General features: G+C 45.8%; 1 protein-coding gene and 1 long non-coding RNA gene across 4 annotated transcripts in view; one reads left to right on the top strand and one right to left on the bottom strand.

Annotated features, from left to right (window-relative positions):
• Window positions 1-8,198, bottom strand: CD300E (CD300e molecule). Its single transcript, XM_060645487.3, has 5 exons — window positions 6,747-8,198; window positions 6,427-6,633; window positions 3,755-4,099; window positions 1,613-1,724; window positions 1-911 (listed from the first exon to the last, which is right to left on the bottom strand). Exons 2-5 carry the CDS (start codon window positions 6,464-6,466, stop codon window positions 644-646), a joined length of 765 nt encoding a protein of 254 aa, XP_060501470.2. The 5' UTR covers window positions 6,467-6,633; window positions 6,747-8,198; the 3' UTR covers window positions 1-643.
• Window positions 6,706-13,802, top strand: part of LOC132687366 (uncharacterized) — a 22,747-nt gene continuing 15,650 nt past the window's right edge. For all 3 annotated transcript variants that reach the window (XR_014136031.1, XR_014136030.1, XR_014136029.1), the window contains exons 1-2: window positions 6,706-6,795; window positions 12,186-12,411. This is a non-coding gene — a long non-coding RNA (uncharacterized LOC132687366). The remainder of the gene's footprint in view (window positions 6,796-12,185; window positions 12,412-13,802) is intronic.

Here is a 13,802-nt window from a genome sequence, read left to right on the forward strand (position 1 = left end):
TGTGGGGAGGTACTCCTCACCTCTGTGTCCTTGTCTTTAGAAAACTGTCTGCTTCTCTTATGGAAAGCACCAACTGTTGACAGGTGGCTTCAGCCACACTTCTGCTACAGTGGACTGTCCACCAGCCCTGTGTGCAGGAGGCCCACAAGGGTGGAAAATTCTGGGAGTGATATTGGGGGCACCCACTGCAGCTCCAACCAGCTCCAGGGCTTTAACCGAAAGCTCTTCAGTCATGGCCAGCCCAGGCAGAGATGTTTGAGCACAGCGTACATTCCCTGATCACAGGGACACAAGTGAGGTTGAAGCCCTGTTGAGCCCAAAGACTGAGACTATGTGGGGTAAGTCCTCAGGGAGCCTCCTGGCTACAGGGAGGAGATGGTTATTACCCTGGGAGACACTGAGCTGAGGAGCTTTTGTGGCAATGAAAAGAGTAAAGGGCTGGACTTTCCAGTAACCTCTAGAGAATTCTTGCCCTTGAGAGGTAGGCATAAGAGCAAGGGGCCAAGGAATCTGGGATAGAGAGAGGAGGACCCCAAACACTGGCCCAGGAGACTCATCCTTCCTGCACCTGAGCACTTGCAGCAAGTGTCATCCAAGACCCAGGATTCTCCCTTGAGACACAGGAACAATATCTCCAGAAGACTTAGGTGCCTCCAGAATCCAGGCACTGCTGCCCCCCTGCCCTGGAGTCCAGAGTCTGAAGGTCTCTTCTATCTGGTCTGAAGTGCTGTATTCCTGGACAGGGCTTTCCTGGGGACGGTGCACTATGTGATGGCTTCTCTTTGTCAGGCTGACTTCCTCCAGGGCCCTTCAGAGGCCTGTTCACCCAGAGGACAGCACCCACCAATGTCAAGAACAGGGGCAGCTTCAGGAAGACCAGGAGCAGCAAGTGGACACTGCTGGATGAGGACCTGTCCGGGGAAATAGGGACAGAAAGTGAGCTGCCTCCTCAAGGGAGTGGGGCCAGGACCCTTCTCTCCCCACCTGTCCCTGCAACCTGAGCCCAAATCACTTAGGATCAAACCTGGAAAGGACATGTGTCAGGGCAGCACTTCTCTGGGCCCCCTCCCCTTCCTTGATCATGAAAGCCACCCCCACCCTCACTTTAAAGTCCTGATCCTTGTCCTCTGTCCTGCAGGACCTGACAGAAACATCATGGCCTTTTCTGGGTATCTTTGGGAGGAGAAAAACAGCCTTGAGCCAGTCCATCTCCCTGCCCTGGACCCCACAAGTGGCTCCTGGTATAGGATCTATGATACAGCCAAGACCTCTGGAGGCAAGCCCGGGTTGGGAGGACAGAACCAGAACCTGGAGTCCAGAACCAGGTGGAGAAGTAGAGGGGGTGGGGTGGGGTGGGAGAGGCTGCACATCCACCTGAACCAGCCTCCTGGTTCCCTGCAGCTGCCCCATGTGGGAGAGGGTTCACAGAACAAGTGGTATTTTCCGTGAGGAATCCCCATGCAGCCATGGAGAATGTAAAAATCAGGACCAGAACTGGAAGAAAACCCAGCAGCAGTGAGGTAAAAAGAGCATGGTGTGTTGTCAGCCCCCACCCAAAGGTCCCATAAGGCTTCTGAACCCCTTCTGTGATTTGTAGGTTGTGATCCCTTACCCCGAGCAGTGGATCAACACTTCCTCAGCACTGAAGTTCTGCTTGGTACTCAGCCCCGGAAAGATGTCAGATGCAGCTTGACATGTGGTCTCCCCTGCGGTTTTACTTGGTGCTAGAGACAAGTCACACATCAGGTGCTGCCCTCTCCCTAGCCATGCATGAAGTGCCCATTTGGACCCAATGTTGCACACCATCACCCACTCACAAAAGGGACTCTGAAGCTAGACCCAGACCACCTCCTGGATGGAGTGAGCCCCTAAGGGACCAAGTGAGACTTTTTCAGAACTGGTCGTAAAAGCCACCTCTAGTAAGTGCCAGGTCTTTCTTTCCATCCCAAGTCTGACTCTGCCTGGGGTGACAGCAGGGGTCTCTCAGGGGCTTCCGCAGCTGACGAGGAGCCCCATAGGGAGGAGGGACAGGGATGAGTCTAAATAGATGGAGTCAGGTCAATAGAAAGTGAGTACAGGAGCAGACTCCATCAGGTGCAGCAGGAGCACAAAGGAGGACATGGACCTCAGCTACTTTCCAGGCAGACAAAGGAAAGACATGAGGGATGGTGACGCCTAGCGGAGGCCGCAGGGATTACAAGATAGTTTTAGGACTCGAGCCTGTTTCCAGGTTGAGGTAAAGAGTGTGGATAATCGATGGAAGAAGGATACAGATGCGCAAAGAGAGAATTTGGCTCAAGGGAATGGAGAGGCAAGGAGCTACAGGGTGAGAAGCCAGCTTCAGGATGACCGTTATTGAACAGAAGGAAACTTCCTTCCACCTAGAAGGGAAAGAGGGAAGAATGAGTTAAGCAGCACAGAAGTGTGTAAGCGCAGAAGAAAAGAAATTGAGAGAGTTCACGTCTGGTATCCCGTACTCCCTTAGTAAGGTAGAAGAACAGGAGGGTCATATTAGAAACCATGAATTTGTATTGACACCCATAGGTGCCTTCTGTGACTATTCTTCAGCAGTACTGGAGCAAATAGATTTTAGGTAGGGGATCAATTTGCCCTAGCTTGCCTGGGACTTTTCCAGTTGTAGCACTGAAAGTTCTGCCTCCCAAGGAACTTGCCAGTCCTGGGCAACCCCCAATGGTTGCTCACCCTAATTTTAAGATGGATCCAGGGATGAAGTTTTCGAGAAGTAGGTAGGGAAATGGTGTACAAGAGTGGAGGGTACTGGTGAGAGAAGAAAATGTAGTCTTCCATGAGGGTTGAGGAAGGAAGTGAGATCAGGGCAGGAGCAGGATGGGTAATAAATGGGGAGAGAATGGAGAGAGGCATCAAAGGATTGGAGGCATATGTGAGGTTGAGAATAGATAGGGCCAGTGGGGGTGAGGGTGTGGGAAAGCTGATACACAGAAAGCTGTCCAAAAGTACAATGTCTGAGTGTAGGGTTCTGAACATGGACCAGTTTGGGGTGACAGCAAGCTGTGCAACGTTGCCATGGAGTGGAATTCTGGAAAGTGGAAATGTGGGCCACTGCAGTCAAGAAGGTCACGGAACCCAAGAAAAGGATGTTGGACTAGTTATTCATTAAAAACTCCCAAGACAATGGCAGGGATTAGGGAGTAAACTAGAAGCTAATGGAAGGCCATGCAAAGGAGAGGTAGAGGGGTGTGGCCATGTGACAAAAATGTTAAAGGAGGCAGATAGGACAGTAATTGGAAGCTGTAATGAAGGGGTGGGAGAATTTGGACACAGCTTCACAGCCCTATAGCACATCGAGGTAGGAGAAGGAGCAGCTTCCACTCAAGAAGCTTATTTTTTGAAATGAGAGGAGTGAGGTTAATTTCAGGACAGTATAGTAGAGGGAATGTTCTGTGAGCAAGCTGAAGATGTATATGCAGCGAGTTTATTTCCTTTAGTGCAGGTTTCCAAACAGCATGGTGGAAATAGCCTTGGTCCAGCAGGGAGGGGCCTCCCAGGCAATGGAGTGAGAGAGTGAGGGCACCTTGGGCTACTCACCCCCACCCATGCCAAGGCTAAAGGGTCAGTCACCTCTCTCTCTGCCCTCATCATAGGCTCTTCCCAACACCACTGGGACTAAGGACTAGACAAGGCCTAAAGACACTCTTCAGTATGGCACTCATCCTCATCCCCATGTTCAGTCATGTCCCATAAGCTCCGCTGATGGAGTGAGAAGATCTCTTACCTGGGGAAACAGACACCTTAACCTGGACTGAAGTGCCAGATGACCAGAAGCCCAGGTACCATGTTTTCTGAACTCTACACCAGTAGGATCCAGCATCGTCTGCAGTGAGGTTCTCCATGGTCACGATGAAGGTAAGGCGATCAGCATGGTCTCTGATAGACACGCGGCCATTCTTTTCTTTCGCTTCTCCCTGGGTCTCCACAATATTGTCACATGTGCCCTCATTCTGCCCTCGGCACCAGTATTTTTTATAACTCTGGTACTCTTCCTCATACTGACACTGCACACTCAGAGAGCCACCCAAGGTGCCTGTCACAGAGCTGGGGCCCGTCAGGGACAAAGAGCCTGGAAAACACAAGCCATGTCCCAGGACTCTATCTCAATGGGTCCCCTCAGTAGCTGTATGCCTGAAGCCCAAGGGGAAACTTGCCAAGGAGGTATAAGTGGTTCCAGGCTCAGGTATGGGGACCTGGAGGGACATCTGAACTTAGGACCTAAGCCAGAGGGTTTGGAGACTACAGCCAGAAAGATAAGTAAAGACCTGTGCTCTATAAGCCCAGAAACACTGAGTAACCACATAGGGATGCCAGCCCTTGGGGACAGGGAGAATTGGAACAAATCTAGTTCTCAGCAGAGTGAGCTGACTGTCTTGCCCTATCCTTAGACTGGCAGCCTTTGCCAGACGTGAAATTCAGTCACACACAAAAATATCTCCCTTTGGAGAGAGGCTCTGCATTCTAGGTTTTCTGCAATTCAAACTTGTTCTGCAAGAGTACAACTTCTTGTTTACTCTGCTCTCCACATGTTCTCAAGAGAGGAAAAGTAAACCCCTGGCTCTCATCCAGACTACACTTGAGGGAGGAGTGACGCATTGCTGAGAAGGGCTCAGTCCCAAGGAGACCCTATTAGGCTTCTCGACAGAGGTTTGGGGCATGAGCTGACTCCTTCCCATTGACCCCCCCATCACAGTACCCGGAGCCTCACCATCTTTCTTTACAACTTTCTCCCCTTCCTCTCTCAGGCTAGCCATACAACTCTTTGGGGTGCCCTCTATAAAAATGTAAAGTGGTCACACATTTCCAAACGGTGTTTATAACCCCAGTGTGTGGTGGGTGGGAGAAAGTAGGGACAAGCAGGAAGGAGCTGAGTCAGGAGCTGGGATGGAAAAAAAAGAACCAAAATTCATAAGTGACTCCAAAGTTTCAACCTGGACCCAGGAGGAATCCTAGGGTCAACCCACGTGCATCTGGAGAGGTCAGCCAGTCCACATGAAGGAGTGGGAAGAGGTTTCCAGTCCAGTTTAATTGCACCCAGGCTAGGGCACTTAGACAATTATATCAGATTTAAGCAAGCAGACCGTGATAGGCCGGTAAACTGACTCTGGGTAAGGAGCAAGGCGGGGTGAGGGGAGTCGAGGAGTAGCCATGGTTTATACTGTTTGCCAATTTCTGTGGTGTAAATGCTCTCACCACGACTGATTTCAGGCCAACAACATGCTGTCACTGGACACGGGGTTGGGAAGATAAGCCCATAATCAGTTCTTATGAGCCGATGCAAGCTGGCTTCAGCCACTACTGCTTTGGATGCCCATTTCATTAATTACGGTAACTCAGAAAACATCTATTATCATCGTCACCCTCATTCAAGGCATTTTGAGCACCTCCCACGTGTAATGAGATGCATCTCTTTTAAAAGTCTTTCTGAGTCTAAGATCTCGGTTATGAGGGCTCTGGGGGGCCTTGAAGATCATCCTGTCTACTCTACCGTGTTACTGAAAAGAAAATTATGTTTTGGCCAGTTGCACCCAGCTGGTATTCTTCCTTTAAACCTCTGCCTTTTCCACTCACTATTCTGGAACAGTCCATGATTATGTTGGGCAGGTTCCATGTCATAAAATTTATTCTACAAACATGAAGAATACCGTCCGATTTTTACCCTAAACTTACTTCCTGTAGAGAATGGGCTCTCGTCCATGTTGAATGCCTATTTTTAACAGTTTCTATTCTGAAACTCCAACCTTCAATGGACAATTTTATTTACCTGCCTGAACTACATCTTGTTCCAGAAAGGGTCTGAGATGGGTGCGGAGGATGCCATTTTAGATCCTTCATTAATTCCTACTAAAAACCTTTCCAACCCCTTTAAACTAAGCTCTGACAAAATACAACTGTTGCTAATTTTTGAAATCTCCATGCTCTTTAATATCTCTACACTTTTTCATAAGCTATTCCCACTTTCCACTCAGCCAATTTATTCATCTTTCAAGACCAATGTCCAGTGGAGCATCAGTGAAGAATTGCACCTGGTCAAGAGCAGTGTTTGGGGCCCTTGTTGTGCACCTCCACACCATATAAATGAATCTCTTTCTACAACAAGTTCAACACTGTATCATAGTGGTTTGTCTCCCTCATTCAACTATGAGTTCCTGACTGCAGAAGTTGCTCTTAAACACAGCAACCAGAATGCTCCTGGCACACATCTGGTGCTCAATAAGTGTATGTAGGATCTGTAGGTGAATGTCTGAGTAGATAGAAGGATACACAGATGGATGAATGGATGTGTCCTTCTTGTGTCTGCTGAGACTTCACCTCTGGCTTGAACCCAGGATAGACCTTCTGCCCACTGTTCCACCCCCTGAAATACCAGGTACCCAAAGCCCCAGCCTCACTCACCTGAGAGGCAGAGAAGGAGCAGAGCTGGGGACAGCCACATGGTCCCGTCTCTCTGGCTAGTGTCCCCAGCAAATCCAAGTCCCAGCTGGAATCCAGGTGTTTGTGACAGAGCCTAGGGCATCCACCTTCTACTTGTTCAAGTTTCCTTTGTGTTTCTCTCTCATTTACTTCCTTGTTCTTCTCCTAGACACTTCCTAATTTGAAGCCCTACTTAGAAACAGAAGAATGACAAGAGATACTTCAGAGAATGGACTAAGAACAACATGGGAAATCTGCTGATTTGTGCTTCATCTAATGGCAATATAATGTTTGGATCATACCCCAAGCCTCCATGAAAGCCAATCCCAATATATGAAACCTCCAACAGAGGTGAGCCTTTGAACCTGCCTCCCATTCTTCTTCCCGTCTGGGTTTGCTTGCTTGACATAACCAGCTGCTCCTGCTCTCTGGCTGCCTACTTTGGGGTCATAAAACATGCCCACTTAAAGATCAGGGGTGAGGACTCCCCATAACTCTCTCAACCATAACCTCCAGGCAGTTGACCTCATACCCTTTCCTCTAACCTAGTCTCTGTCTTGGCTCCAGACCCAACTTTCTGATTTCCTGTGGGGATGCTCAACCTTCTTGTACATTATCAACCTAATTTAGTATAAGGGTTTTGGTTAAGGGTCTAGATTCTGGAGTTATGCAGATTCAAATCCCACCTCCATTATGTACTACCCATGTGCCCTTGGGCATGTTGCTAAATCACTCTCTTCCCTAGTTTCTTCATGTATAAGGTACAGTAGTTGGTAACCATTCTTGCATCATAGGAAATAAATGAGTGAACAAACATAAAGCATTTGGCACAGTGCCTGGAACATAGTAGTAACTACTCAGTAAAAATGTTAAATATCTTTAGAATAGTCCTGGAACAGGACTAGCTTCTCATCTGGTCTATCAACCAGCTGTACATTCCCTCCAATTCAACTTACACACCAGAGGCATATTCTTCTCTAAGACACAGGTATCTAAACATGTAATTCCAGTGATAAATAACCCCCATCATTTTCTTCTCTTTCCCAGTGGTTGATACCCATAGCCTATAACCTTCACTATCTTTTGAAACTCTCTATCAGATTATCTGTCACTTCAAACTTGCTGTAAGGGCACAATTTCTTATTTTCCTTCTTTCACCATATCTAATGAAATATGGTATATATGTTGAGCCCCAGAGGGAAAAAGCCACATGGCTCCTGCTTGCATGTATGTGACTAGTCACTCAACTGGGGGACCCAGAATGAGTGGAACTAATGGTAGGCACAACTCTGTGTACCCTGTTCTTCAGCACAGACAACAGTTGGAGGTTTCCATTCTCCCATCAAGAGCATCAAACAGATCTTCAGTCACCTAGGTCCTGCTTTTACATTGTTTTCTTCTGCTTTCTTTTTTCCCCCCAATCTGATCCTTGAAATTTTTTTTTATAAAATAAAGGAAATTGGAATGAGCAAAGGCAAGCAATAATGGTTTAAAATTTATAAAATATGCCTAATGTGGTCACATTTCATTATCCAATAAGAAAGGACAAATTCCAGGCAATATGGTAGACTGAGCCAATACACAGACTGTCTTCTAGTTCCAAACATGGAAATCCTATCTAAAACGCAACCCAAGGGGCACCTGGATAGCTCAGTCAGTTGAGCATCCAACTCTTCATTTTGGCTCAGGTCATGATCCCAGGGTAGTAGGATGGAGCTCTACATCAGGCTCTGTGCTAGGCATGGAGCCTACTTTATTTTTTTTTTAATTTTTTTTAATGTTTATTTATTTTTGAGACAGAGAGAGACAGAGCATGAACGGGGGAGGGTCAGAGAGAGGGAGACACAGAATCTGAAACAGGCTCCAGGCTCCGAGCTGTCAGCACAGAGCCCGATGCAGGGCTCGAACTCACAGACGGCGAGATCATGACCTGAGCCGAAGTCGGCCGCCCAACCGACTGAACCACCCAGACTCCCCTAACCTACTTTAGATTTTCTTCTCTCTCTCTCTCTCTCTCTCTGTCTCCCTCCCTCCCTCCCTCCCTCCCTCCCTTTCTCTTTCCCTCCCTCCGTCTCCCCTCTCTAAAATTTTTTAAAAAGAAAAATTAATAAAAGTAAAATAAATAAAATGCAACTCCAAAGGTTCTGATACTTAAGTGAATTCAAAATCAAGCAAAGGAGGAGATCCTGGGTGGCTCAGTCAGTTAAGCGTCAAACTTCAGCTTAGGTCATGATCTCATGGTTCTTGAGTTCAAACCCCGCATCAGGCTCTGTGCTGACAGCTCGGAGCCCGGAGCCTGCTTGGGATTCTGTGTCTCCCTCTCCCTCTGCCCCTCCCCCACTCGTGCGTGTGCGCACGTGCGCTCTCTCTCTCTCTCTCTCTCAAATAAATAAATAAACAAACAAATAAACCAAAGCAAAGGAAATCCCCAAGTGCCAGAAATGTAAAGGGAACTGAAAGCCAAGACTATGAACAGGATCTGATACCAGATGGCTGATGGGAACTATCAGAATGGATACGGGCTTTAGGAGGAAAGGGGCTGGCATTTCAACAACCACAAGGGGACAGGAGCTTATGCCTTAGGCCCATACCAGATGGGTAACTGGAGCAGAGCTCCCTGCCCAAAACTGGGATCCATGAAGGGTCACCACAGCCCCAGAATGGAGTGAGGGCGTACTTCATTGATAGCCTCAGGAGAGCACCAAGGTATCTTGGCCCCCTGGAGCCACAGGAGTTACAGAGTCTTCCATAAGAATTGGCACCCAAACAGTACTACACTGAGGTGTGACAGCCAAAGTCACTGTTTCCCATAGCATGGGAGGCTTGGCTAAAGTAATTAATATAAAATCAGGTTGACAAATGATGAGACTTGCAGGGCTTTGGGAGACATGGATGCAAAACCATGCCTCCTGGCCACCCTCTGGTTTTCTATAGTCCATGAGCTAAGGACACTTTTACATTTAAAAAAAATTTTTTTAGTGTTTATTTATTATTGGGAGAGAGAGAGAGAGCATGAGCATGGGAGGGGCAGAGAGAGGGGAAGACACAGAATCTGAAGCAGGTTCCAGGCTCCAAGCTGTCAGCACAGAGCCCGACGTGGGGCTCGAACCCATGAACCGCGAGATCATGACCTGAGCAGAAGTCAGATGCTTCACCAACTGAGCTACCCAAGCACTCCTCAAACGCTTTTACATTTTTAAACAGTTGGAAAAATCAGAAGAAAAATATTTCATGACACATGAAAATTGCACAACACTACCATTTCAGAGTGTATAAACAAGTCTTATGGGAACACAACCACACTTGCTCCTTTCTATATTGTCTGAGGCAGCTTTTCTGCTACAAGGGCAGAATTGAGTAGCTGGCCCACAAAACCCATGATGCCCCCTATCTGGCCCTGATGAGAAGAGTTTGCCACCCTCTTGTCTGGAGGACAGGCCCCTCACCAGAGATCATTCCTGCTAGTAATTGGAAGCAGAATCCTGAGGCAATGGCAGCTACTTTAGATGTATGATAATTTTTTCAGGGTCCAAACAACCTACAGAGTGACTTTAGGCCAGTCTTGGTTCAGGCTGAGTCCAACCTGGCCCAGTTAGAGACCCGGATGCTTCTGCTTGGTCCTCATCGGCCTCGTTTGGTGTGGCCTGAGAAGCTGGCTCTCTCTTCTAGGCCCTCCCTGCTTCTCCGCTTGGTACAGCCCCATGTCACCTCAAGGGGAAGCAGCAGCTCCCACTCGCTCCTCCACCAGCACCTCAGATTCCTTGCCCAGTGTCTCCAGCCCCAATTCCCCATGACCCTGTTGTGCCCTTGGGACTGGCTGCTCTGGCAACTCACACTCAACATGACCAAAGTCTACCCCTCCTCTCTCGCTGGTCCTCTATCCCACCACTGCTTTATACAACCCCCTCCCACCTACCTATCAGCCTACAGACTCACTGGTTCCCTTCCTTTTCTTTGAATACATCAAATGCTTTCTCATTTCAGGGCCTTTGCATGTGCTGTTCCCTCTACCTGAAATGCTTTTCCTTTCACTAAGGGTTTCTCAATGCCTGTTAGACGTCCAAGTGGAGATGCTTAGTGAGGAGTTGAGTGTACAACCTGTGGTCCAGGTGAGAGACACACATTTAGAAGTTCACAGGGTTACCTGAGAGCACCAGGACCTAGGTTCCCAAGTTCAGCAACATGTGTGGACTGAGGAAGAAAGGTTGCAAAAAAAGTAAGGAGGAGGAAAGTGAAGCAAGAGGAAAACCAGGAGAGTCTGAAAGCAGGGAAAGGAACACATTTCCAGAAGGAAGGAGCCATTGGCTGAACCAAACACTACAGAGAAGTAAAATAAGATGCAGAAAGACAAGATGCCTCTGGACAGGATTAGAAGGAGGGATGTGGTCCTTGTCAAGACAGATTGGGAGAGACTGGGGGGAAAAGGAGGGAAGAGGAAACGGAGCCAGCCAGTGTAGACAGTGTTTCACAAGAAGCTCTGGGAAGAAAAGCAGAGAGAAAAGAGGCAGTGGCTGGAAAGGGCTAGGAGCAAAGGGGAGGAGCTGGCCAATGTGGCATCCAGGAGTGTGAACGGGCAGACTGCAGGGTCATGTCCTGTGATAGGCAGTCTCCAGGGTGTCATCATGCTGCTCACAGAACTTGAAATACAAGCACAAAGCTAGATTTAATTACATAAAATTTAAAGCATTTCTGTGGTTAAATAATAAAATAGGGGAAAAAATGCCAAAAACATTAAGAGCTTGTACAAATCAAAATGAGAAATACTAAAACCTTAAAAGAAAAATTGGCAAAGACCATGGACCCGCAAGTCTCAAAAGAAGAAAGAAAGGCAAAGGACTAATATTCAGAAAAAATAAGTGTTTATCCTCACTGGCAAGCAAATTCATGGATATATGAAAACAACTAAATTATAAATTTTCCCAAATTAGTCAAGATGGCTTTTTTTCATGTTTATTTATTTATTTTTGTGAGAGGGAGCGAGCACATGCACAGAAGCAGCAGAGAGAAAGGGAGGGAGAGAGAGAATTCCCAAGCATGCTCTGCACTGTCAGCGCAGAGCCCAACTTGGGGCTTGATCCCACAAACTGTGAGATCATGACCTGAGCCAAAATCAAGAGTCAAATGCTTACCTGCCTGAGCCACCCAGGGACCTGTTAGTCAAGATGTTTTTAAGGTAGTAGTAAAGGCAGACAAAGGTGTGGTGTTATAGGAACTCATATATTCCTTGTGGGTGACACACTGCTCTGGTTCTACAATGTAATTTAGCAATAGGTGTAAAGAATTATAAAAGTGGCCTTTCTCTGTGCCCCATATTTCTGCTTTGCATAATCTAGGCTAAGAAAAAAATTGGAAATGAGAACACATATTAGTGAAAAATTGAAAAGACCCTACTTACCTAACAATAAGAGACTATATACTATTGTGAATAGGTATGTAGATAGATAATAGCTAGATAGATTGAGAGATAGATAGATAGATAAGATAGAGCTAGAGAGATAGATGATGGATGGATAGAGATAGATAGATAGATAGATAGATAGATAGATAGATAGATAGAAGATAGATGATAGATAGATAGATATAGATGATACATAGAAAATAGATAGATATATAATAGATAGATAGATAGATAGATAGATAGATGATACATAGATAGATAGATGACAATGAGTAGATCTAAGAGCGAACAGACAAGTGACTAATACACTGTCCTTATTTTCTTATGTATGAATTGAATGTAGAATGTAGTCCTGATCATAACTGCAAAATCTGACAACAACCAAATGTTCATCGACAATAGAATGGATAAATACATGTGGTATAATCACACAGTGGAATCTTATTCAGCAACAAAAATGGGCACACTACAGCTGCAACATGATGAATCTCAAGCATAATATTAAGTGAAAGAAGCAAGTCATGAACATATTTACAATATTATCCCATCTATATGAAGTCCCAAAGTAGGTAAGACTAAACTATATAAAATTCATATAGAGGTGATAGAAATCAGATCAATAGTTGCCTGTAGCAGGGGTAGGGATGGTCTATAAAGGGGCACAAGGGAACTTTCTGCGGTAATTGATAATGTCCTATATCTTGATTGTGGTGTTGGTCACAGGGAAGGAGATGGTCAAAACTCATTGAACTGTACATATAAAATGGGTGCATTTTCTTATATGTAAAATGTACTACAATATGGTTGATGTTTAAAATCGAGGAAATGAATGTCACAACTATCAGAGTAATGCATATATCTAGTGGAGGAGGGAGAGGGTATGAACAGAAAGCAGATATCTGGGGTACTGGCAATGTTCTATTTCTTGACCTCATTGGCAGCTATATAAAAATTGCTTTATGATTATTATGTAAATGGTACATATATGTTTTATGTAGTCTTTTCCATGTGTATCTTACAATTAAATGCATGTGTGTGTGTGTGTGTGTGTGTGTGTGTGTGTGTACAATTAAATATATATGCAGTGGAGTAATGTCTATGGAATTTCAAGACAGAAAATCAATGTCCAAGAATGCTCTACCTTGTAGACAAAAACAGAAAGATATTTCAAAAATGCAAGGACTCCAAATGTGCATTATCCATTTATACTATGTTAAAAAAAAAAAAAAGTCTCAAAGTACTCCACCCAACCGAGAAGTCAATCCAAAGAATTGAAATTTGAAAAAGATGTGGGTATAAAGGAAATAACAGTAGAAAATCTGTTAAACTTTAGAATCTATGTCTAAATCATCATTATTAATATGGTTATTACATTTATTGAAAATGCTAGAGTTTAATATTTGGAAGAAGACACACGTAATTTTTTTTAAATTAATAAACGTAAGCTTCTGGGTCTCAAAGCCCAAAGCATCACAGATATTTCTCACTTCCTGTGGAGAAAGGGAAGGGAATGGTGGCCAGATCCGTGAGTTCTGTTCAACCATCAAAAGGTTTGGGCCTTTCTTCCTGGCAGGATTCTGCCTGTAAGTGGAAAATCAAATATTCCAGTCAGGAGCTGAGTGAGAAATTGGCAGTGCAGGGATAAGATCTGAAGTTTCTGAGAAAAGTGTGGGCTGGGCAGACCTAGAGCATCTCAGGGAGACAGGAAACTGCAGAACTGCAACACCCAGGAGGGGCTAGGCAGGGGTCCCGATTATAACAATAACTGCTTCTCTTCCCCAAGCACAGTGCTAGCGGGTTCCCCAAAATTATTTCTGAAGTTCACAGCAAAGCTGTAAGGCAGTTACCATTATTCCTACTTTGTAGATAAGAAGACAGAGGCAGAGGGAGGTCCTGATACCAGACTTCATCAAATCAAGTTCACAAACTCCAATCTGGTTTGTTATCCTTTGGGATTTGG

Source organism: Panthera onca, chromosome E1 (assembly GCF_046562875.1).
Source record: "Panthera onca isolate mPanOnc1 chromosome E1, mPanOnc1 haplotype 2, whole genome shotgun sequence".
In the NCBI taxonomy this organism is placed as follows: Eukaryota; Metazoa; Chordata; class Mammalia; order Carnivora; family Felidae; genus Panthera; species Panthera onca.